The sequence below is a fragment of the Cloeon dipterum genome, chromosome 2 (assembly GCF_949628265.1).
Source record: "Cloeon dipterum chromosome 2, ieCloDipt1.1, whole genome shotgun sequence".
In the NCBI taxonomy this organism is placed as follows: Eukaryota; Metazoa; Arthropoda; class Insecta; order Ephemeroptera; family Baetidae; genus Cloeon; species Cloeon dipterum.
In genome coordinates, this window is record NC_088787.1 from 2,575,860 (window position 1) to 2,599,975 (window position 24,116).

At 39.3% G+C, this 24,116-nt stretch overlaps 4 protein-coding genes and 1 long non-coding RNA gene across 5 annotated transcripts; 2 read left to right on the forward strand and 3 right to left on the reverse strand.

Moving 5' to 3' along the window:
• The first annotated feature begins 3,410 nt into the window (after positions 1-3,410).
• LOC135937680 (uncharacterized) lies at positions 3,411-4,416 on the forward strand. Its single transcript, XR_010574519.1, has 5 exons — positions 3,411-3,550; positions 3,617-3,741; positions 3,794-3,891; positions 3,949-4,079; positions 4,133-4,416. It is a non-coding gene; the product is annotated as an uncharacterized LOC135937680 (long non-coding RNA).
• Positions 4,417-8,379: 3,963 nt separating this feature from the next.
• Positions 8,380-10,894, forward strand: LOC135936063 (RCC1 and BTB domain-containing protein 1-like). Its single transcript, XM_065478744.1, has 11 exons — positions 8,380-8,464; positions 8,524-8,637; positions 8,694-8,914; positions 9,309-9,479; positions 9,531-9,787; positions 9,838-9,935; positions 9,989-10,158; positions 10,210-10,334; positions 10,386-10,483; positions 10,543-10,673; positions 10,727-10,894. The coding sequence occupies exons 1-11, from the start codon at positions 8,380-8,382 to the stop codon at positions 10,865-10,867; spliced, it is 1,611 nt and encodes a 536-aa protein (XP_065334816.1). The 3' UTR covers positions 10,868-10,894.
• Positions 10,895-13,549: 2,655 nt separating this feature from the next.
• On the reverse strand, positions 13,550-14,965 carry LOC135936071 (venom allergen 5-like). The gene is made up of 6 exons (XM_065478752.1): positions 14,739-14,965; positions 14,574-14,692; positions 14,229-14,519; positions 14,036-14,166; positions 13,767-13,978; positions 13,550-13,710 (listed from the first exon to the last, which is right to left on the reverse strand). Exons 1-6 carry the CDS (start codon positions 14,911-14,913, stop codon positions 13,550-13,552), a joined length of 1,089 nt encoding a protein of 362 aa, XP_065334824.1. The 5' UTR covers positions 14,914-14,965.
• Positions 14,966-16,215: 1,250 nt separating this feature from the next.
• LOC135937635 (uncharacterized) lies at positions 16,216-17,494 on the reverse strand. The gene is made up of 2 exons (XM_065480798.1): positions 17,370-17,494; positions 16,216-17,105 (listed from the first exon to the last, which is right to left on the reverse strand). The coding sequence occupies exons 1-2, from the start codon at positions 17,467-17,469 to the stop codon at positions 16,477-16,479; spliced, it is 729 nt and encodes a 242-aa protein (XP_065336870.1). The 5' UTR covers positions 17,470-17,494; the 3' UTR covers positions 16,216-16,476.
• A 52-nt stretch (positions 17,495-17,546) lies between these two features.
• LOC135936072 (uncharacterized) lies at positions 17,547-22,987 on the reverse strand. Its single transcript, XM_065478753.1, has 5 exons — positions 22,827-22,987; positions 19,172-19,334; positions 18,136-18,437; positions 17,844-18,081; positions 17,547-17,564 (listed from the first exon to the last, which is right to left on the reverse strand). The coding sequence occupies exons 1-5, from the start codon at positions 22,985-22,987 to the stop codon at positions 17,547-17,549; spliced, it is 882 nt and encodes a 293-aa protein (XP_065334825.1).
• Positions 22,988-24,116: the final 1,129 nt, after the last annotated feature.

The window sequence follows — 24,116 nt, forward strand, 5'->3', positions numbered from 1 at the left end:
AAAGCTCTCGGTAATGAAAATTAATTCTATTTTATTAGTATCAATTATTGTGACTTAATATTAATAGAATGTCTGAACCTGGCTCACTTCTACCAACTGAAAGGTCTTCAAACGAAGTGCGTGCGACTGATCAAATCTGGCGTGACAGCGGAAAATGCAGCTTCGATTTACGACAAGGCTCTTGTATTTGGCAGCAAGGTAACATTAAATTTGAAATACAAAATTTACGTTTGGCTTAATATTATTTTTAGGAACTCGAGGACTTCGTTTTTAGGTTTTGCTTGCGAAACATGACAGCTGTGGTGAAAAGCGATGGTTTCAAAAAATTGAGCGAGAAGGTTACCAGTGATTTCCTCCAACGCGTGGCTGAACAAGGAGGCTTCAAGAGTTGAATTTTCGGCAATCCTTTCAAGAGCTGTTAAGACGGCTGACGGAATGATAATGTTTTAATCTTCATATAAATTGATTATTATATGTGTTTGTTGCAGCTTAATATTATTTCCTTATCTTATCTTTGGTCTTTGGAAAGAATAGTGTTATATTAAAATAATGAAATTTGACTTTTATTTGTATATTTCTGCTTTAATTTAATTAAAAAAATAAACACTGGATATAATTAATCTTTTCCTGCATCATTTTATAGGACAAATTTCAAGCTAATTTTTATAAGTCATGTTTCCTGGCTGCGTCCTTTGAATCAACATTCATGTTCTTATCAATTAATTTCTGAAGGCTGCAGTAATTCACCCAATATGTCTCGTGTCTCTTTTCGTTGCTTCGTGTTCATCTACATATCTTATCTCGAAAACAATTTATGATTCCTTAATCAGCCAAACCTATTGATGAGGATGCACTGCAAGGTATAAATTGTAAATGTGACTTTTATTAATAAAAAATCTTCTAAAATTTAACCACATATAACTTCATTATCGGTTGATAAAATTAATTTAATAAAATAACGTGTATCCAGCATCCTGTAAAAAGTTTTGTGTTCCCAAAGAGTATATAGATGGAATGTGAGCACTGAGTTTAATTGATCAAGAACCCCAAAAAAATTTCTAATAAATTATCTGTAATCAAAATCAACTAATTTTTAAAAAATTCCGATTTTTATGATCACTCCCGCATTGAGGGGGCAGCGTTGAAGGAGAGGCAAGGCGTCTCGGATGAGATGTTCTTTAATTTTTCTGTGCACGTGACTTCTTGCACACTCGCGTCTCTGATAGCAGCCTTATCAAAAATTGTAGCGTCTGCTTATCTGTATATGAATTATCGATGGCTTTTGCTTGACAACTGACAACCGTGGGGCTCCAGAGCAGACAACCCCGTTTTAATATTTCTATTAAAAGCAGTGTGTGTTCGGCTTGGGTAGTACATTAAACTGCTCAGTGATGAAGTAAAGAAACCCCATTGTTGGTGAGTATTTTAAATTTGTAACGCACGGCCCGGTCTAGGGTTCGGGTTAGTTTTAATTAAAGTAGCTAGTGTTTAAATTATAATAACTCTTATTATTCCTCTAATACTTGATTTAAAATTCCTTATCAATTAAACAAAAAATTCCTCAGTTGTTCAACCTCAAAGGCCGGGAGACGGCAAGCAAAAACACTGTTTGTAGCTGAGGATCATCTGTGCAATGTCGCAGATCAGGCTAGAAAAGTGGAAAATATTCGATTCGCTGAGTGATCAAGTCAAGCGGAGCATTCGCCTGGCACGCGTTATTCGTGAGTATAAAAAACTAGATGTTATATTCTAGTAATACAAATAATGCTGTATTTTGTTATAATATTCGGAGGAGCTTAATAGATTCATATTTAAATTCATTGATTTTTCTGCAATACGACTGGTCAATATCTGGCCGGTTGCGCCTGCTTGGCAAGTGCGGAATTCAGAATTTTGGTCTCCTTTCTATTTCTAGCTCACAACATTTCTGTAGCGACAGGAGACGAAAGTCCTCCAAGTAGTGCGATATATGTGACGGACGAAGACGAGGTTTTTGGCTTTGGACAAAATTTGAATGGATGTCTTGGCACTGGTGACACAATTCCGCACCCAACGCCGACAAGAATAGACGTTTTGTGTGGACAAAATATAGAGGGTAAAGAAAAGATTATATTTTACCCGATCCAGTAAACATATTTTCATAAATCTTGTATAAAAGGTCTAGAATTCAGCCAATCAGGAAAATCGATCTTCGCGATTTCATCTCTTGGCTCGGTTTTCGCATGGGGAGAAAATAATTATGGCCAGCTAGGACTGGGAACGAATCAAAAAACGATTATTCCAACCAAAATAGCAGGAATTTTGGAGGGGAAAAAGGTTGTGCAGGTTGCCTGTGGCGAATTACATACCTTGGCTCTTACATCAGAAGGACAGGTTGCAATGAAAATGCAATTAAAAGATGAAAATCAATTCAAGGTCAACCTAGGTCTTTGCTTTTGGTTACAATCTCTTTGGGCAATTAGGACTGGGAAACAACGATGAAACTCATGATTTGCCAGAAAGAGTCGAGGGCCCTCTTGCGGGAAGGTTTGTGACTGCGATTGCTTGTCAAGCGTCCTCTTCAATAGCACTCCTTGATTCGGGAGAGGTAACACACAAAATGCATAACAATAGAATTTTGAATTCAACAAACATCTAATATAATGCTTTACTTGTTGCTTTATATAATTATGTTAAATAAAATTAAGGATAGAAATATACAGTATTTAGGATTTGACTTTGGACGTGGAAAGCCCCTCTGTTTCTCAGACCATTTGGTCCACACAAAAATTTGCATTTTCCTGATGAAGGTGATCAAACAAGACTTTAAATTAGGCACCGCCTACAGGCATATTCTCGCTTACCATATTTGTTAAAAGATCTACTGCTTTTAGATTTACTAAACCTATTAGGTGGTAATGAAAACGTAATTTTAATTTGAGGTCTTCGCTTGCGGTTGGAATCTGAATGGCGAATTGGCGATCAATTCCACCATCCTCAATCAAAATATCCCGCTAAAAGTGTCCGGATTGGAAGGAGTAACGATTTCAAAAATCGCATGTGGCATTGACCACACGCTTGCTTTGTCCAGCGACGGAAAAATCTACGCTTGGGGAGACAACGGATATGGCCAGGTGGGAACAATCGATACCGAAACCACAGTGAGCGTTCCAACATTGATTTCATCGGAGATAGACAGGTGAGACATTTTCAATTTTCCGCGCTCCGATGTAAAAAAGGGAATATATAACAAGAGTTATAATCATCTTCTTGCAGAGTAAAGGATTTTGCAGTTTTATATTTTACAAGTGCTGCATTAACCGTATCAAATCAAATTTACATCTGGGGTCAACACGGAGGTGAGGTATTTATTTAATAAAAAGAAAAAATATTATATAAAACCTCAACAGAAGAGATAATAAGAAAACCAACGATTACTTCATTTTCTTCACTGGATGAGGTTTTCGCGCTGGACACATTTCGACCCTTGCGACGAAAGGATTTCTCTACAGGCAAAGATATGAAAACTTCGCTCCACAATTGCTGGCTAAAACAGGCATTTAATGATTCAGTAATTATTTGTGTAAAATATATATGTCAACTATTTGGCTGATGGTGGTTTTTATTAAACGATCAGGACACTGCCGATTTTGCTTTCGTTGTGGAGGGAAAGAAAATTCACGTCCACAAAACGATCCTGATACTCCGCTGTGTCGTCTTCAAGACGATGTTTCTGGGCGATTGGAAGGAAAGTCACGAAAAGTATAAAAATGCTCTTCAATTGCATTCATTTTAATTAAAAATATAATTATAGCGAGCATACGATCGAGGGGCGCAGTTTCGACGCTTTCTTTGCCTTTTTGAAATACTTCTATACCGACGAGCTTGACGTGCTGCCAGAAAAAGCTATTGGTAATAAAAATTAATTAAATTATTCAGTTCAAATTGTTGTTTCTTACATAATATTAGAGTGTCTCTGCCTGGCCCACTTCTACCAAATGAGTGAGCTTCAAGTGGAGTGCGAGAGGCTGGTTAAAACTGGCGTGACAGTGGATAATGCAGCTTCTATTTACGACAAGGCTTTCTTGATTGGCAGCAAGGTCCTTTTAAATTTGTGTTAAACCAAGTAATTTGACTTAAAATAATTTGTTAGGAATTCAAGACTTTCGTGTTTGACTTTTGCTTGAAAAATCTGACTGCGGTTGTGACAAGCGACAATTTTAAAAAATTGAGCGAGCAGGTAGCCAGGGATTTCTTCCAACGTGCTGCTGAACAAGGAGGCTTTAAGAATTGATTGAATTGGGGTGGCTAGAATGATTATGGTAGAATTTTTCTGGTGTACAACTTTAAATATGTCAGGGTATCTTTTGTTTAAATATATGTTCGTTGTCTGAAGGACAATCTAAATAAATTGAACTGTTATTTTTCATCTAAATGCACAAGGTGTTATTTTAATCTCCCGCTTATCTATAGTTGCGACAGATTCCACGCCTTTGGTTGATAAAATGCCTTTGTTTTTGTGCTTTAAAGTCGTGTTCTTCATTTTTATCAGCTGCACTATTTTGCACACGTCTCTTCAATCTTATCTTGAAAATAGTTTAGATTTCTTAACTGCACCACACCTTCTGAAAATGAGGCTCCAGTGGTAAAACGCGGTTATATTTTAATATTAGTTATTGGCGTTGGCACGATGTCGGTGAGCAGTTTGGAAAAGTGGAAAATATTTGACTCGTTGAGCGATCAAGAGAAGAGGAGCATCCATCTAGCCATTGTTTTCCGTGAGCCTTATTTTGATACATAATAAAAGCTTAGCATTCTTTTTTTTCTAAGGGAGTATAGCCGCACTGAAAAAAAAATAATTTTTACATTATTTGATACTCTTTATTTTATAGATGTAATCTTAATATCTGATGCAGGAATAAAAAGGGCCTTTTTACGCAATTTGATTTTTCTTATACACAGTTTTAAATATAAAATTGATCATGCTAAAATGTCGGCACATTTCTGCGTACAAGACAAATTTAACTTATCCACCCTTAATAACATTTGCATTTTGCCGATCTAGGAGATAATTTAGGGTGTAACGGAATATACGTGACGAAAGAGGACGAAGTTTTCGGCTTGGGAAGCAACGCAAAAGGATGCCTTGGCGCCGGTGACACGATTCCACACCCTGTTCCTGCTAGAATCGAAATATTGAGCGGGAAAAAAATTGCAGGTGCTCATCGCCGATTATTTAAACGTTTATTTTTTTTAAATATTTCATCAGGCCTAGAGTATAGTCCAAGAGTGGACGGCCCTTCGATCTATGCGATTTCAGCATTTGGCTCGGTTTTCGCATGGGGAGGAAATGAACATGGCCAGCTCGGAATAAAAACGAATCAAAACACCATCGTTCCGACCGAGATATCTGTTAATTTGGGGCAAAAAAGGGTTGTCCAAGTGGCTTGCGGTTTAAATCACACCTTGGCTCTCACATCCAACGGACAGGTTTGCATTTCATTATATTTTAATAAAATGCTTTTTTCATTAAAGACGCCATAGGTCTTTGCATTCGGTAACAATTGGTGCGGAAAATTAGGCCTGGGAAACGACATCACTGATAAAAATGTCCCAACGATCGTGACTAGCCTCCAACATCCAAATTTTAGAAATGTCGCTGTTACTGCGGTTGCATGCGAATTCCACACTTCATTGGCACTCCTTGATTCAAGAGAGGTAATAATTGTTGATCAGCAGTGGGGGCCAAATTCGTGAGAGAGCGTGTAGAAGTGAATAGTTTTTATCAAAATTATGATATTACGATGGAATGGATCAGAAAACACATTTCGAGATCTCAAAATGGTGACAACTATCTGACGCCATCTTGGATCTAACTTCAACGCGCATTTCTGGCCCCCGGTGGTGAAAAGATCGCCTCAAAAAGTTTTGATTTCTGATTCTCAATGAAAATATAATATTTTTCTCTTTCGTCATCGAAGGTTCTTATTTGGGGCCATTTGTTGACTGGAACAGCTTTGCAACCGACGCCAAGCAGCCAGACTGTGCCGCTCAGGGTGACTGGCATGGAAGGCGTCGCTATAACCAAAATTCTGGGCGGCCAATCGCACGCCCTTGCTCTCTCCAGCGATGGGAAAATCTATGTTTGGGGCCAGTTGGAAGTCGGCACCGCAGACATGATGGCAGTCCCTACAGAAATTTCTGCATATATCGGCAGGTATGAAGGTCATTTCCACTCAATTCAGGTATTTGGATTAATTGCTTCCTCAGAGTGAAGGATATCGCTGTTGGAAGCATTAGCGACGGCCACTCAACTTGTGCAGCAATTACCGAAACCAATCAGGTTTACGCGTGGGGTAAATTAAAAGGTGCAAAAACTTGCTTGTTTTTAATTATAAAGACCGTCTTTGACGAAGTTTCTGACCAAAAAGGCCAGCGCGACGTGCGAACTTTTTTTTCCCGTCAAAACAAAATGAATGCGAGAAGTGCGCATGCGTCAGAGCTGGCTGGATTTGGCAAAGAAGTCATTCGTACAGCTGCGGTCTCTCTGCAAGTGCTCAAACCAGCCCTGACGCATGCGCACTTCTCGCATTCATACTGTTTAGGCGGGAAAAAAGGTTCGCACGTTGCGCTGGACTTTTTGTTAGGAAAAAACATCCACTTTACCTAATTCGACCCTCAAGAATCGATTGGTGGGCTCAGAAAATTCGTCAAAGACGGTCTTCAATGTAGACAGCTGATGGCAGATATTATTTTTCAGCTTTATGATTTACTTTAAAATGTCAAGCCTAGAATTTAATTAAAAATTACACCACATAATTTAATTATTTGGTACTCGCAGTGAACAATTTAATGTCAAGATTCCTAATATAAATTCACAGGTCAAACAATTTTGCTTCCAACGCTGACTCCGCATTCGTCCCTAGACGAGGTTTTCGCACCAATCACAGTCCGGCCTTTGCGTCCGACTATAGATCCATTCAGACCAATCAAAAAGAATGACACGCTCACCAACCGCATTAAACAATCGTTCAATGATCCCGTAATTTACATTTTTGAACTTTATAAAGAGAAAAATTACACATATAAATCCAATATCAGGAGACTGCTGATCTCGAGTTCGTCGCAGAGGGGAGAAAAATCCACGTCCACTCGTACATTTTGATGCTGCAATGCGTCGTCTTCAAAACGATGTTCAAGGGCGATTGGAAGGAGACCCATGCCAGGTTTTCACGACCTGAATTTCAAATTTTCTGTTTTTCTAATCGATAATTTTATTTAGGGAGCAGAAAATCGACGGGTACGGCTACAAGGTCGTCTATGCCTTTTTCAAATATTTCTACACCAACGAGCTCGAGCGAATGGAACCAGACACAGCTTTTGGTAAAAATAATTCAAATCCCCCTGCTCAATTACAATTTTTTTTAGAATTGTTCTCCCTGGCACACTTTTATCAAGTAAACGAACTACAAAATGACTGCATGGAAGCGATCAAAATGGGCCTGACAGAGGAAAATGCAGTTTTGATTTACGACAAAGCATTGGGAGCTGGTTTAAAGGTAGTCGCGGTCTAATGATTTTTGGTGTAATAGGATTTTTCAGGAACTCGAGGACTTCATTTTCGATTATTGCATGAACCACCTCACTGCCGTTGTGTCGAGCGACAGCTTTAAAAATTTGAGTGACCAGAGGTCAGCAAGGATTTCGTCCTCCGCGCCGCCCAACACGGAGGATTCAAGAAATAAAGTTTTTATTTGGAAATTCATCCAGACTTATTTTCTGGTTTTTGTCAAAGCAGAGATTAAAAACATGGTTTTGTTTCCGTTCGAATAAATATACATATTAAAATGGTTGGAATTTATGATATTTTTTAATCTGAAAATCCTTAAATTTTAAATTTTGTTCACGTCTTAGACTATAATAAGCAACCCACAAAAATTGATACGTTACCCGCGGAGAGTGACGCCGATGCCGTCTTATCAAAAACCAGCTGAAAATTTGTCTGGTGACTATTATCTTATCTCAACGGACGGATTTTTGTGCTTTATTTTTGCTCGCCAACTCTAATTTTTCACTGACGTCTCACGGAAAAAGGCCCCAGTGCTTGAAAAAGAGAATATATATAATTATTTAGCTAAAAAGAAGCACGGAATAAATTCCCATTACGGCACATATTCGCTCATTCAGGTTTTTTGAGAGATTTTAACGGTAGAAAACCTTGAAACAATTTGAAAACGGTGATAACAAAATGATACACACCGCGCACGGCACATTTTGCACGCGTCTCTCTTTCTTATCACATATTTCGATATTATAAACCCACCTTATCTATTTTTACAATTATTGCTGTGGCTCGCGGCTCGGGCAATAGTTATGCTTTCATGATAAAAAAGTGGTGCGATGTCGAACTGCTTGGAAAAGTGGAAAATATTTGATTCGCTGAGTAAACAGGTGAAGCTGAGTCTCCGTCTGGCAGTTGTTTTCCGTGAGTTTTGATTAAGGGCGAGAAAATAACCTAAAAAAACCCTGAATTTAAACGGCCAGGACGTCACGAAGGCGTCAATGCAATTTTCGTGACAACTGACGGCGAGGTTTTCAGCCTGGTAAATAATTCAAAGCCTGAAAAAATCGAAATACTGTGCGAACAAAAAATAGAAGGTAAGCAACCGCACAAAAATTCACCTCTTTTCAAGATTTTAATTGTTTTCAAAAAGGCTTTGAATACAGTCCGCGGCAAGATCCTTCGATCTACGCGATTTCCGATTCTGCTGGCACAGTTTTCGCGTGGGGAGCAAACGAGTATGGGCAGCTTGGACTGGGAACGAATCAAGGAACGAACGTACCGACCAAAATATCGGGAAATCTGGACGAGAAAAGAGTTGTCCAAGTTTCCTGCGGCCTCTTTCATACCCTGGCTCTCACATCGGACGGACAGGTTCAAATCCAAACGATAAATTCAGTTAAAGACCGTCTTTGACGAAGTTTCTGACTATACCAATCGATTCCTGAGGGTCGAATTAGATAAAGTGGACATTTTTTCCCTCCAAAAAGTCTAGAACTTTTTTCCCGCCAAAGCAAGAAGAACATTTGCGAGAAGTGCGCATGCGTCAGAGCTGGCTGGATGTGACAAAGAGGTCATAATCGTACAGCCGGTCTCTCTGCAAGTGCTCAAACCAGCTCTCACGCATGCGCGCTTCTCGCATTCATATTGTTTTGGCGGGAAAAAATGTTTGCACGTTGCGCTGGAGTTTTTGGTCGGAAAAAACATCCAATTTACCTAATTCGACCTTCAGGAATCGATTGGTGTGCTCAGAGACGCTATTTAATCAAAATTCCTGACGGTATTTTCTTTCGGCTCCAATTATTTCGGTGAGCTGGGCTTGGGACACCACGAGGACAAAAGTCTTCCAACAAAAGTGGAAGGGCCTCTGTCCGGAAAGGTTGTGACCGCCATCGCATGCGAAGGTTACGCGTCTCTTGCAGCCCTCAGTACAGGAGAAGTAAAATTATTAAGGTTCATTTGAAAATCCTGATTAAAAGTAAAATAAAAGGTGTTCGCCTGGGGTTTCAACAAACACAACATTTTGGTCCTGACGAGCAATGACGCAGAGAGCCAGGACATCCCGAGCAGGGTTGCTGGCCTGGAAGGAGTCCCGATTTCCAGGATTGAATTCGGCAGTTACCACGCCCTTGCTCTCTCCACAGACGGAAAAATTTACGCCTGGGGAGACAGCAAATTCGGCCAGGTGGGAAACGGAAGTACCGATCCCGTGACCGTCGCAACTCTTGTTTCATCACCTTTGGAAAGGTCCGATTTATTTTAAAACTATTCGAGAAATAAATAATTTAATTCCTCAGGGTGGAAGACATCGCCGCCTCTGGGTCGTCTGATGAGCACTCCCCCTGTGTCGCTTTGACTGAGTCGAATCAAGTTTACATGTGGGGTCGATGCTACGGTCTGAATATATTTAAAAATGTTTTTTAGGCTTTTAAATAGAAATAATTTCAGGGCAAAACATTTTGCGGCCAACAATCACTTCATATTCATCCCTGGACGAGGTTTTCGCAACTGTAGTCCATCCAGCAACCACTGTCCGACCTTTGAGACCGAAAGAGATGTCCAGAAAGATCAACAATGAATCTTTAAATGAATGCCTAAAACGGTTGTTCAACGACTCAGTAAAGAATGTAATTATATAATTAAATAAATGATGATTTATTTAATCCTAGGAAACTGCTGATTTTGTTTTTCTGGTTGAAGGAAAGAAAATCCACGTGCACAAGTTGATTTTAAAAATGCGATGTGCCGTCTTCAAGACAATGATCCAGGGCGATTGGAAAGAGAGTCGGGCCAGGTATTTTCCAGAAAATTAAAATATTATAAATTAAAATCAAAATGATTCCAGTGAGAAAACAATTGACCGGAATAGCTTCAAAGCTTTCTACGCCTTCTTGAAATATTTCTACACCGACGAACTTGAAATACAGCCTGACACGGCTCTCGGTAAAACATATTTCTACTTAAATCCCTCTCTATTTTAATTGTTTACTCAATAAATTAAGAGTTGCTTGATTTGGCCCACTTCTACCAAATGAATGACCTTCAAAAGAAGATCGAGGCTTTGATCAAAACGGGTCTGACCGTGGAAAACGCAGCTCTAGTTTACGACAAAGCTATTTTATTTGGCACCAAGGTAATGATTTACTAATTAAATATATATTTAACTTAAATAATTAATCTATTTAGGATCTTGAAGCTTACACTTTCAAATTCTGCCTGGAAAATTTGACCGCTGTAGTGAAAAGCGCCCACTACAACAATTTAAGCGAACAAGTCAGCAAAGATTTCATCCGTCGTGTTGCAGAACAGGGAGGCTTCAAGAAATGAATTTGCCATAGTTTGGAATTTATGCGTTAAAGCATTAAAAAAACTCGCTTTTGTTTACATACCATTTTTATCTACGTAATTTAAATACAGTTGAGTTTTGATTTAGAATTTTTTCCCAAGAAACTCATTGAAGAATACACGATTACTCAGAATTTGTCACACATCGGTAGCTAGGTCTCCCATCCGCACGTACTGCTCATCCGTTTCTCTCACAGGCCCGACGTCATCGTAGAGCGGCACCGAATAAATGGCGTCCCTGTCATTCGCCGCCACGGGATTGGCGGGTCCGATTTCGTCGTAAATTTGCCCGACGGACAGGGGCTGCGATGGCACGGATTCTTGAACAGCCGGCGATGCATTTTCAAGTTTCTTTAGCAGCGAAAGAATCCACAGAATGATGCCAATGACGAAACAGAAAACGACTGCATTCCCGAATGAGAGAACGACGTTCAACTTGCAAACAGTCGAGTTGGAGACAAAATCGTGGAGGAACCCCATTGCTGAATCTGAATTTATAGGAGGTTTTCGTTTGTATAATTCCAGAAAAGAAAGTTGATGATGGTAAAGGGAAGAGATTAAAACTCACCTTCTCTAGAGATGTGTGGACGTTTCAGCTCTGGCTTGTAGGTGATTCTCCAATGGATTGATTTCAAAACGGTTCAAACCAATACACGTGATTATATATTTCTTATCTTAAAATGGAAGAGTTGAATGCTCGAAGTTGGGAAATAAATTAATGAGGCTGAAAGAGTACAAGAATAAACTAACGAAACGCATTTCTATTTATTTCTTTTGACTTCAAATCTAATTTGTAATGAACTCAAGAAATCTCACACTTGACTGACGGCAGCATATTTTTTCAATGTCATAAACAAACACTAAAAAGCAATTAAAAATCTTATATATTCAGCAGAGAATGCAATGATCAGAATGAGCCTTTTGAAATATTTGTTTTCTGTTTTAGTTCGGAAGATGGAATTTAGTAGGAGTTTTAAAATATTTTAAACCCCAGAGGAAGCATAATAATTAAAATTATTATTATCAAATTTGTAGCAAATGGGGATGAAATCTCCATTTATGTGGCAGCGGGACAGTTAATAAAAAATCCGTCGAGTAAATATTTTCAGATAACGGAGCAAATTTTATTCTCTGACGTTTTTAAATTAAATCCAGATTAATTGTGACTATATCTGATCTCTTGTCAAACTTGATACAAGACAATTCAAAGTACGTACAGTTCTAAAATGAATTCGTTGATTTAATAAACAAATTTTCACGTCCATATATTTTTTTTTGTTATTTCCTCGATGAATAACAAGGTTAAATTATTATTACAATCATTGGCATCAGTAAAAAAAGCAAATCGCGAGTGAAGAAAGCATGCCAGCGACCGCAGGATGGGAAAATTTGGTCCAAATGTCTCTCCAGCGTTGCGTCTCCACCTCACTCTATTGGACTTAGTCCCATCCACCCAAACATCTGTGCTGTCTCCTCTGCTTCTGCTGTGTTCTCTTTTTTTGCTCCGACCGTGTTTTTTGCTCCTTCTTTTTTTGGCCCTACCACCTCTTCGTTTTTTCCACCAACCACCTCTGCCCCATTTTCTTTTGCCCCAAACACCTCTGCCTCCACCGTAAACAACGAGAGATGAGGTGTCCTGCAAATAGAATTGAGCATTGAATAAAGGGAATTCATTTTAACACCATAATAATGATACAAATCCATAACAAGAGCATTTTAGGACAACGTGTAGAATTGTTTTGAGACCAAATGTCTTTTTTATTTAAGCTTATTGCTGTTCTTTTTTGATTGAAAAAATTCTGAATAATTTCCGAAGGATGCGTACCTCTATTTGAATGTCTTTCGTCTCGTCCAGGAGCTCTGCTACATCCCGGCTGACCGGAGATGCGTCGGCAGGGTCACCCGAGGCCAACAGTAAAACGACGATGACATGAAGAAATATGAGTAGAATGGTCGTTCGTAGTTGCATTCTAAGTATGGCTTCACTAAACCCAGGAGGTGCAGCTTTCATAGTTCAAAATGATTTAGTTTTTTGCCCCTTCCCTCTGCTGAAAATGTATTTCATTAACTGTCGCAAATGAACTCATAATATTGTTAAAATATTGTTCTGAGTTAAGCAGTTTAACCTGAAAATGTTTTGTCTGAAAATGTTTTAAAAAATAAGACGGCTTAACACATAATAATAAGTTGTAATTATTTTATAAAAAGTGCTGTCAATGTTCTACTTCGTCCTGGTCCCGGCAAAATTGCGCAACGTTCAACAAACACCCAAATTTTCATTGTCGAATTGATTGTTGACCTTTTCTTGCAACAAGGAAATTCGCGTTTGGTTGTTGAAAGTTACGCAATTTTGCCGGGACCAGGACGACTTCAAGTTCTTTCCAAGATGGTTCCGCTTTCTCAGCAGCATTTCTTTCCTTTCTATTTTCTGACGTTAATTATCGATCTCCGAGGCAGCAAAAGCATCCTTCCATATATTAAAGGTGTCTTATGATTAATCATAGTGTGGAGAGGAAGCCTGGACAAATTGTCAGCAATACTCAACTTCCGCATTCAACAAAACAGAATAAAGCAATTTAATTTACAACAAAAACAAAATTCCTCCGCTTCATTTTATTAAAATTAGGAGAACAATTTAAAAAGTGCGAAACAAGAGAACTCTCGTCAAACCAAGAAAATCTTGATGGGCGCGAACACCATGCGGAGAATTCTGCCGAACAGCCTGTAGAAGATTGACGCGTAGAGCAGCACCGTCATTGCCACCAGCAGCCAGAAGCGAATCTTGTGTTTGAGCACGTCGCACTTGACGTACGGATAAGGAATGGCTGAAAAAATATATAAATCAATATCAGAGTTTTAAAGAAAATTTTGGAGTTGAAACCTTCGTCTACGTAGTCGTAGAAGAATTGCTCGCCTCTGCAGTAGATTGAATTGTTTTCGCGCATGGCGAAGTCTTCGTCATCGCAGGGTAAACGTTTCAACTCCATTTTGTTTTTCTCTTGAGTCGAGCAGAGGCCTTCGTAGTAGAGAGACGGCACTTCGCATTCGGGATCACCGATCTCGTAGTATGGCTCTCCAGAACCGTGGTTTATCCTATTTTGCATTGAATAACGCCATTTTTGGATCGATTAATTTAATCGCAACTCTTACCCAGGGAACAGATAGCACATAAAATATGAGTTTGAGAGATTTCGTACGACGTTCTTGTCATTTTTGTCCTCAGCCGTGTAAATAAAAAATGCAAGTCCACACCCTACATACTCAGCTCTAGCATTCAATGCCTGAAATTAAAAGGAAATCAAAGAATTTCGATCTGGAGTATTAATCAGAAAATATATCGTACGTTACCGAGACGAGACTTCATTTCAGGGTTCCTGTTTGCAATTAATTTTGGACTCATATAGAGTGGACGACCGTTTTTTTGCATGCGATTTCTAAAGGACCAAATAGCTCCGTCATCAGCCAATACAGGGTTTTCATGAATTCCGCCGACGCTGTTATTGAAGAAGAAAACCAATAAGCTAATATCAGCTTCGACGCCGTCTATTGAAATCCATGTGGAGTGAGCACCGTCATATTCTTCGCAGCTGTCAGTTATCTTCTGAACAAACTTGGCTAGTTCATCGTTCCACCGCTGCAAAACAAATCCTGCTATTTTCTACAAAGGCAGTGAGAAATTTGCACCAACCAATTCTTTCATGTTCTTGGCGGGTGGGGTCAAAGGGTAGAGTCCTCGTGCCACAGCGGATCGAAATCTATTGACTGCATCGACAAAGGCAATCCGTGGAATCTCACCCAGTGAGGAAGCTTCAGGAAATTTACGGCTGTTCAATATGCAAAATTTGCAACTCACGCATTCTCTCAACTGCGCCGTAGCACTGGTCATCCATGCACATGTAATGATCCCCGAATTTTTTGTACTTTTCGTCGCAGTCGTCGACATAGCGAACGGTATAATTCTTATCGTCGCCATCAGTGGCGCCGAGCACGACCGCCAAAATCAGAAAATTCAGCAAGGCAAGCCGCATCGTCGCAGAAGGCAAGTTCGTGAGCTGCAAATTCGCAGGGAGGACCGTTCAATTCAAATTTCTCTCGTAGACTGTTGATTATTGAAATGTTTATTGTTGGGCCTCATCGATTGTTTGGAAGAACAGCAAAATCCAACAATAGAGTAACTGATATTGACAATAGAGGTGAATTTGTTTATTGGAAAAAAAATTTAGCAAATAGGAACACACGTTTCCAAAAAATCAATAATTTCTCTGAACTAGATAATAAGTTAAAAAATACAATCATTCGTCCCCGTTAGAGTATTTACAGTTGACACGCAATTTGCACAATCAGCCTCATATTTGAGCACGTAAAATTAAATAAATTAAACGTCTAGAATGAACGTAAAGTAGGATCAAGTCTGAAATTGCAGTGCTAGTTGATTCATTCCCAATTCTTTTTCTGCTGGTCAATTAAACCATAATTTTCTGTAAAGCAAAGGCGGTAAAAAACATTTTCATTTTTTAATAAAAACAGGAAGTAAATAGTTAAAATATGTCAATGTGTCTGCACTGTTTAGAAAAATTCCATTTCTTCCAAGGCAGTGTTAAGGACAACAGCATATGTAAAAAAAACGAGGAAGTCTATAAAACTCTTTTAATCTAGAGTCAAGTAATCTTATTTAGTTTTATGTAGACCTATTTTTTAATACGCAACTAGAGGTTAAAATTAATAAATTTCAATTTAAAAGAAGCTATATATTAATTTATAATATGATGACCACGAGTTTTATTTATTTTGAAATCTATTATAAACCAATGGCGTAATTCTCGGCTCTTCGGCCGTCAAATTTTCTCAACAAAAATTTTGCCGGGCATACATATCACCAGAGTTTTGTTGAAAATGTATGCAACTGGTTCGACTTAAGCGGTGAGCAGGTGGAATATCCTGGGAAAATAAACAGCGCCATTCATTTTAGCCTGGCCATCATTATAAAAATAAATTTATAATGAAATAGAAATGCAAAATGAAGAAAATGTGAGTCCAACGCACAGCAATGTTTAGCTGGATGCTTAATTTTTAATGTCAAACATAATACAGGTTGGATTTAATTTGAAATAAAGGTAAACACAATTACCTTATTTGTAAATTAAAAAAATGATGTTGGATTTCAGGATTTGTCTTTTTAAGAAAAATGCAAATAAATAGGCAAATAACAATAAGATTGAGGCAGAGAACGCTCAAGAAATTCTGGCCAGCTTTCTTAGAAAGTTATTTATTGAAGGATGCCTTTTACTAGACTTATAAATGGATTTGATAAGAAAAACCAACAGTTTCATTAAGGAAAATGCGATAATAATATTTATTTAACTCGAAAAATCCCTACAAATAAAATAATACTTTATTAAAAATGACGTAAAACCATATGGCGTTAAGTTCAGCTCTATTGTAATTTTTATCTTACTATATTTATTAAAATGCAACACAATATTATATAAATTAGTCTCAGGAGTCAACTGTGTGCTGAGAGATTATTATAACAATGAGAAAAACAGTATAATAAATTATTAGTTGAACATTAAAGCCGAGAATCGCCTCTGCTAGGGTAACACCTTAAGATACTGCACCGACTCTGCTGGCTTGCGTCCCGATTTTTTGTTCCTTGATGGCCCTGAAGAAGGCCCTGGTCCGACGTCATCGTAAATATTATCCGGCTCCGTCGGACCAACATCGTCATACACCGGTTCTGATGATTTTCCCGCTTTGGCTTTTCCCATCAGATGCAAAGGTACCTCGTAGGGCTCAGGAGGAGGGTTCCTGGCACTGGCGTAATCAGGGTCAACTTCAGAGTACAGCGGTTCAACAGGATTATTCTCAGGTATGCCCGGTTCGGAATTTTCAGGTGCGACGTCGTCGTACACTGGGTCGTCCGGAATTTCCGCACGATTGTCCATCGGTATCTGTCTCGAAGAGGTTTGCATTTTACTCATCCTCAGGGTCAGCCACGCAATGACAGTGCCGCTCAAGACCAAGCAACTGAAGCAACACACGAGCAACCAAATCAGAATTGTGACCAAAGACTGACTTTGGACAAGACCAGCGCAACAATCGCTTGTTTCGTTTGATTTCAGAGCCGGTTGGGGAGTTCCGGTCTTGCTTGTCGGCGTTTGCGTGCTCTTCATGACTTTCGAAGTGTCTTGAATCAGGGTAGCTTGAGGCGTAGTCAAGGCTGTGAAAAGCAAAGGGACGGGTGAGTAATTATAATCTCTGTGGGCGGTGTTTAGTCTTCCGAATTATATTCAGAAACTGAAATACGTCGAGAATTTAAATTTCTTCATAAATTTTGGTTTAATGTTGTTTACTTAATAACTCTTAGGAACTCGAATGTATAAATCACAGATCTAATTTATCTTTAAATCAATATTTGGCTTATATAGCGCAAAATTTTATCGTATTTCTCCCGCAATAGAAAGTGCTATTGGATTTTATTTACCTGTGGACGTGCTGAATAAATATGAACTTGCGCCAACTGCACTCTTGAGTAGTTTATGCCTAGCTTTAGACCAACCCTCAGATTGATTTCTCTCCGTCATCCATAAACTGCCACTCGTGTCTAAGGCAAAAGTAAATGGCCAAACAGCATCCAGTTCTCCGACCTAAAAGAGTGCAGTTATTTGATCAAGTTAGCCTGACAAAGCATAATTTTGAAGGTAAAAGTGAGGATTAATTGTAATATTTAAATTCAATTTCTTTCATCAAATTTAATCGAAAATTTGCCTGTGACAGTATGTAGATCATTCTTGGGTCGCAACAAACAAGGTTCGCCAATTGTTGCAATAAGTGAAAAGGGTAAAACAATGGTAAAAATCATAATTTAAGGCATATACAAAATTTAAACAGTATTATCGGGCAGAATTTAAATTTCCTATTTTTCCACATTATTGATTTTTGCAACGAATATTACTACCTCATGGAACCGCTGCTCAAGAAAGGGCTCCGAAATATTCCATTTGGAGAGGTAATTCTGGAATGAAATGGCGGCATACAAGACATTGGCACTGTCGATTAGCATTCTGTAAGGTGTTCCAGTCCACTCGCCGATTAATTTCACAGCAGCGTTTCCGCCTTCGTTCTTCAACTCAGACACAGACACCGAGTACAGTTCTTTGGAATCAAATCTTCTAAGGTACAACTGTCTCGCTTCCCTGGTGGGAGAAAGGGCCAAGGAAATCCAACGTCTCCCTGGGGTTTTAACTGACCAGGATTTGTCCATTTTACTATAAACGACAACGTGCTCTGAAAAAAAGTCCGTGATGTACGCAAGATAATCGTCTGTCGTTTTGTCGACCACTACATCGTACAGGTTCCTTTTTCCATATGAATGAGAGACGACTGTGTCCGGGAAGTGGTGAACGCGCTCGATTGTGTCGTTCTTGAGAAGGTTGAATATCCAAACTTTGCTTGCACAATTTCTGCTACCGTTATCAAGAATCCACAACCGACCATCAGGGTCAGTTTCCATTCCTCTGGCCCTCTGAATAGAACCGCAGTTGTATTTTTTCTGGCAAGAGAAATATAAAAAACAGTTATTATTAAGTAGAATTATCTATTTGATCTTTAAACGAATGGAAATGTTGCAATTTATCCCAAAAAGCAGTTAATTTTTAAAAAGTTCAATGAAATTAATTTTGTATTTACTTTTAATAATGTCATATTAAAAATGATTGACTGTGCGAATTCTTTGACTTTCGGTTTCTTATGTAAGAAACTTTAAAAGTACGAACAAAAGCTTAATTTCAAAGTTTTAAAACTGTACTTTTGCACTTAGAACTTTTTTTGTGACACATAAATTGTGATATTTTGACGTATTCCAAAATCGCACCTGTAAATACATATTTCGGATTAATGGAATAAAAATTGTTTGAATTTGAATTTGCATTTTCCTTAGAAATATTTATTTTGCGTGTATAGTAAAAAACGATGCAAAATAAAAGAAATTTAGAAACTTTAGAACCTGTCCGAAATTTCAGACACCGTACTATTACAATAATTTGTATTAAATGAGTTGGTTCCTCGTAAAATTTTCCCAGTTTATTCCAACAGAAGCTCAAAACAGTTTTCGATTCAGAGACTTACATGTAAATGTAAATTCCAGGATGGAAAAGGAGCAAGCTTTGGAGGTGCAGTCGACGTGCCCCTCTTTGGCAGCCACACCAAAGTGGCGGGAATTCCGTCTTCCAAATCAAGGCTTAGAAACAGCCTCTCTCCAAAAATAGCCATGTATCGGAAATAAACATTGCCTGGCTTGTATTCATCTTTCATCTGTCCGATTGAACTATCAGTTCCTGATGGCCAGATGAAATCTAATTCATCCCACTGGTAGACGGTTGTGAAGTTGACGGCGTTGGCCAGGCACAGGCCATGCAAAAAGATGGCAGCAAAGAACATTGTGATCGAGCTGAAAACAAAAACATCAAATTTCTAACAATATCTTAAATCGTTCTAGTACAAATAAGATATCTATGCTTGATCGTCTATAGAAAATGTTTATCGTTAAAAATATTTGCTAAAATATTTATTCATTCTAGTAGAGTCTCAGTGAGTTAAAAACGAAATACTTGAAAAACTGAGCTGAGACAACTTTAGCAAAATCCTGAAAATATAAAAATTTATGACTCACCTTCTGCGGAACAGCCGGATCGAACAAGAGTAAAGGCACGAGGCGAAATGCTGAATGGCTTTTCCTGCTTCAACTCGAGCCTTTTTAACCAACCAACGCGGAACTTTTTCTCGCGCTTTATCTCGACTTGATAAAGTCAAACAACGCACTAACAAATGCTGGGTTAAAGCACAAAATAATTTTGCTGGAATAATTACAATTCGGTGGATAATGTGCTTTAAAAATGACTAATCAAATTCACTGAAAATTTGAATCTATAAATTTGGAAGTAGTGCTCTTGTTTTAGCTCGCAATATATAATGTTTTACATATTTTAGGAGACACATTTTTCCAAAATAGCTGATAAATAATATAGGCATACAAAGGCCAGACTTTGGAATATTTTGAGAAAAATTTGAACGAAATGCATCAGTTACATCCAGTCTTGTAATTTTTGTAATATTCGTTCTCCCTCTCTCTAAGATAATATGTATTTCTGTGACTTGATAGCGAAAGAGGATGAGTGTATGCTCAGGAAATGACTTCTTTGGTGGTGTACACTGGCACCCCAAGAGAGCGAATACAATATCTTAGTAAAATTACATAATCAGAGTGATAGCAAAACATGGCAAGGACTGCAACGATGGCTTATGATTTAAAAAAATTAAATAAGAATTTTGGATTGCTCCGAGTGTGGTAGAAAGACACGAGTATTGCACTTCATTTTTGGTCCGCAGACACACACAAAAAGGAAGTTGCTATCGACAATTAATTGTAATCAAGCGCCGATATCGAACAGCAAAAATTAATGAAAAAGCCAATCAAAATGCACACAAGAAAATCCCAAAATTAACTGAGATCGAAGTCCAAAAAGGCCTTTTCAGGCCTTTACGAGTCAAAACTGATTCAGAATCAAAATGAAATAAACGATTCAAGGAGTAGAGAGTAAGATTTTCGCCCCAAGGAGGAAAGTGTGCGGAAATTCCGAAAAAATTACTCTTAGTGTCTTGTCTTGGTCCGCTTGAATAGAACTGGAACTCTTTTCATGCTGCTTTTGCTTTTCTGACTTATAATTTATGTATAATAAAAACCTATCCATGTTAACATTTCCTTGCCATTTATTTTTACAAGTTCATTATTTATGCAAATTTTTTCACTGCTAGTCAGAGAAAATCTATTGCGTTTCAATTTGAAGCCGGATATTTGATTTCGATAAGGGGCTGACGCATGCAAAACCACAGCCTGCCTCGAAATAGGCACGTACAAGGAAAAAATTCAACCACAATCCAAACTCACAATCGATAAAAATCCATAGCTGTACACCAGCTGCCCAATTAAAAATTCAAATTAAATTTTCGTGTTGAACACCGTTGGAATCCTTCAGCTTATTGAGTCGCTTATTGTGAAGGAAAAGAGACAGCAGTGCACTATTTTTTTCTATGGACTCGAAATATCTCAAACTTGGTTTCCAGACCGGCTTGTTAGGTCCTCTGTGTGTAAGGTCGGAAGTCGGAACTCCATATCAGTCCGCGTTCGAAAATAAAAACATCAATTTTTATAATTTCCCATGACATTTTTACAGAGAAAATTAAAAAACTACGTATTTAAAAATTCAAAGCCAAACTCCTCTTAGGATTTTGATAGGATCGGCTCGTAATCGATCTCAAAAGGTTCCCAGATAACTTGCGCGAGTAAAAATCGTTCCACTTTTTTTTTTAAATTTTTGCCTTTGACTGGGATGTGTCATTGTGGCGACCACCATCTGAAAAAAACGCATAATCCCACTCCTGTTGCAGGGAAAATTAAAGTTGATAAAACTTTCACAAAGGTTCTTCATTTTAAGATGGCTAAGGTGGCATGACCGGGAAAATTCTGCGTCTTAAGGTGCAATAAATTTTCATGGTAACTCAAAAAATGATTCCATTTTGAAAACCACGGCGGAGTGCCCCACTACACTGCAAGAAAATCTCAACCCGTCGCTTGTCATTAAATCTGGGGTGTCAAAGGTGAGATTTTCTCACCCCAGACTTGCAGTGTAACAATAAGGGCATATCTGCATGAAAATCGCACCGAGGTTTAAAGGTAAAAAGTGGTTAGTAAAATTAACAGCCCTATAATTAAAAGTCAGAGTATTATAAATTTTACAGAATTGTGACAAAATGCGTCGTAACTTTTTACTTTCAACCAGGAACGTTAAAACAGATGTCCCAGATGTTGACTGTTAGGAATTGCTCGCCAGATGTTGGCCGCAAAAACGTCAGAAAAAACTATTTTCAATTTCAAGCAGGACATAAATTTTCGATAAAAAATTGACCTGGGTAAAACCGCATTGACGCACAGCAGCCAGTCCGAAATAAGCATGTACACGGAAGAAATTCGACCACAATCAGAGCTCAAGAGTTTTTTTACCCGTGCGACCGCCTCAGGGATAAGGGCAAACTTTCAAAGTTGAAACTTGCCCATTTTCGGTACTCGCGGGCCCCCTGCAGGAGCCCAATGGGCCCCGGGGCCACTAAACAGAAAAAGCAGAATTTTAAAAAATACGCGCGGCGGCGCCGCGGAGCCGCCGCGCATTTAATCTCGAATTTGACCGTCGGACACACACGACTGAGTGCGCGGGTGTCTGAAACCGAATTTTGAGCAGTCTAACTCTTTCCAAATTCATTTTATAGGCGATTTTCGGTTTTTGGTGTGCAAATCGCGTGCACGGCAGCGCACACGCACCGAGCCGCACAGATTTATTTTTGCCAAAATTCGAGTTTTCACCGCAGCACCGACCGCGACCCCTCAATCGAAAGCGCCCGCCGAGCGCTTCAACCTGGCGCGCCCAAACGACCTTCCCCAGGGTCACCCGTCCTGAGACCCTTTCGCAGGCCGAATTTAATCGCGATTTCGGCATTTTCCACCAAGTTTGACGCTGCTTTGCGTCCACCAGCCGCACTTCGAACCACCAACCTTCCCCAGGTCGCCCACCCTGAGCACTTTTACTGCGCGATTTTGCCGGCCGCAACGACTCATTTCGCTTCCTTCGTCGCATTTAGAGTGCGTTTCGAATTCGCGAAAGCGGCGCAGCGTGCGCAAAAGACAATTTAAATCATTTTTTTGGAAAAATTCGAGTATTCGCCGCAGCGTCGACCGCGACCCCTCATTCGAAAGTGCCCGCCGAGATCTTTAACCCGCCGCGACCGGCCGACCTTTCTCAGGGTCCCCCGACCTGAAATTCTCGGACGGCGCGCCACGGTCTTCGCCGCCCGACGACCGAACCGGTGGAGCGATTTTCGCGCGCGACACCTCCTCGGAGGCGTCTCCCCAACTGCCCCGGCGACCTTTCTCAGGGTGGCCGCCCTGAGGTCTCTCCCAGAGCCGGTAATCTCGGCGTTTCCGGCGCCGCCGCCCGCGACCGGCTTTGGGGCGACTCCGAGTTGGCCCCCGCCCCCAATTTGCCCATACATCGGAGCTCAAGTGCGAAGCGCTTGTTGTACCTTGGAGTATTGCTCATGATTTTTGTTCAGTTGATTCAGTGAACGGGCGAGTGTGAGGCAGCCTGCTACACGCCATGGCGAAGCAGGTTGCCTAAACATCACAATATATTGCTCTATAACTGTTATTTTTTCGTTGCGTTATCAAAATGTAAAATTCAGCTTACCCCGCAGTTGAGTTAAATAATTTAATTATTTCCAACAGTAATTTTACTGTCGTGAAATGTGTTTTAGGAATATTAAGGTATCAAAAAGTGGCTTTGGTGAGCTTTCCACCTAGTGTAATAATTGTGACGCATTGATGCCGAGATTTTTGGCTTGAGACAATTGCTGTCCCTTCCTTTCCCTCTCACTTACGCAAAAGAGGAACCCAGTTATAAGGTGTGGGGACGGGGACAGGTAGCTGCTGCAATTTCAATGAGCACTCTTTTAATTAATGTTGAAACTTTTGTAGGGAACGTGAGCCTCTATAAACCTACTTAAATTTAAAAAAATTTATTAAATTTAGGGGGCGTCTCGGAGGAAAAATTATTTTAATTTTGTGTGCACAAGACTCTTTGAACGCTCGGCATCTCTGATAACAGTGCCTAATCAAAAAATGAAGCGTCTTATCTAAAAAATAAAAATGCTTTACCTGACAACCGTCGCTCCGGGGAAGGCAATCCACGTTATTTAATATTTTTTTGTATATATTATACAATATTTGGCTTGGATAGTATACAATATAATGAAGAGCGATAAAGTGAAGTTAAAACGAAAGTTTTAAAATTGGTATTTATGTAATTATATACAGTAGTTTGTGTTTAAATGCACTCGAGTCCATGTTCAATTAAAATCTCAATCTTATCTAATCTCCGTCTCGATAACACAAAAATCACTTTTAGTTGTACGTGGTGGAACTGAAGGAGGCTACTTAAAAGCTAGACGGCAAGCGAAATCGCTGGTCGTGGCTGAGGATCGTCGGTGCGATGTCGCAGATCAGGCTGGAAAAGTGGAAAATATTCGATTCGCTGAGCGATCAAGTCAAGCGGAGCATTCGCCTAGCACGCGTTTTTCGTGAGTGTTTTGTTTCCATCAATCCAAATATTACTTTTTATATTTA

Coding starts and splice junctions, on each gene's coding strand:
- LOC135936063 (XM_065478744.1), top strand. CDS start 8,380: ATGTCGAACTGCTTGGAAAAGTGGAAAATATTTGATTCGCTGAGTAAA. Junction 9,480..9,530: donor CAGCCCTCAGTACAGGAGAA/GTAAAATTATTA, acceptor GTAAAATAAAAG/GTGTTCGCCTGGGGTTTCAA. Junction 10,159..10,209: donor AACGGTTGTTCAACGACTCA/GTAAAGAATGTA, acceptor ATTTAATCCTAG/GAAACTGCTGATTTTGTTTT.
- LOC135936071 (XM_065478752.1), bottom strand. CDS start 14,913: ATGCGGCTTGCCTTGCTGAATTTTCTGATTTTGGCGGTCGTGCTCGGC. Junction 14,693..14,738: donor CGGCGCAGTTGAGAGAATGC/GTGAGTTGCAAA, acceptor AATTTCCTGAAG/CTTCCTCACTGGGTGAGATT. Junction 14,520..14,573: donor CCAAGAACATGAAAGAATTG/GTTGGTGCAAAT, acceptor TTTGTTTTGCAG/CGGTGGAACGATGAACTAGC.
- LOC135937635 (XM_065480798.1), bottom strand. CDS start 17,469: ATGACGGAGAGAAATCAATCTGAGGGTTGGTCTAAAGCTAGGCATAAA. Junction 17,106..17,369: donor TTTATTCAGCACGTCCACAG/GTAAATAAAATC, acceptor TGCTTTTCACAG/CCTTGACTACGCCTCAAGCT.
- LOC135936072 (XM_065478753.1), bottom strand. CDS start 22,987: ATGTATGGGCAAATTGGGGGCGGGGGCCAACTCGGAGTCGCCCCAAAG. Junction 19,335..22,826: donor GGGGAGACGCCTCCGAGGAG/GTGTCGCGCGCG, acceptor TTTTGTTTTCAG/CTCGATCACAATGTTCTTTG. Junction 18,082..18,135: donor AGTAAAATGGACAAATCCTG/GTCAGTTAAAAC, acceptor TTCTCCCACCAG/GGAAGCGAGACAGTTGTACC.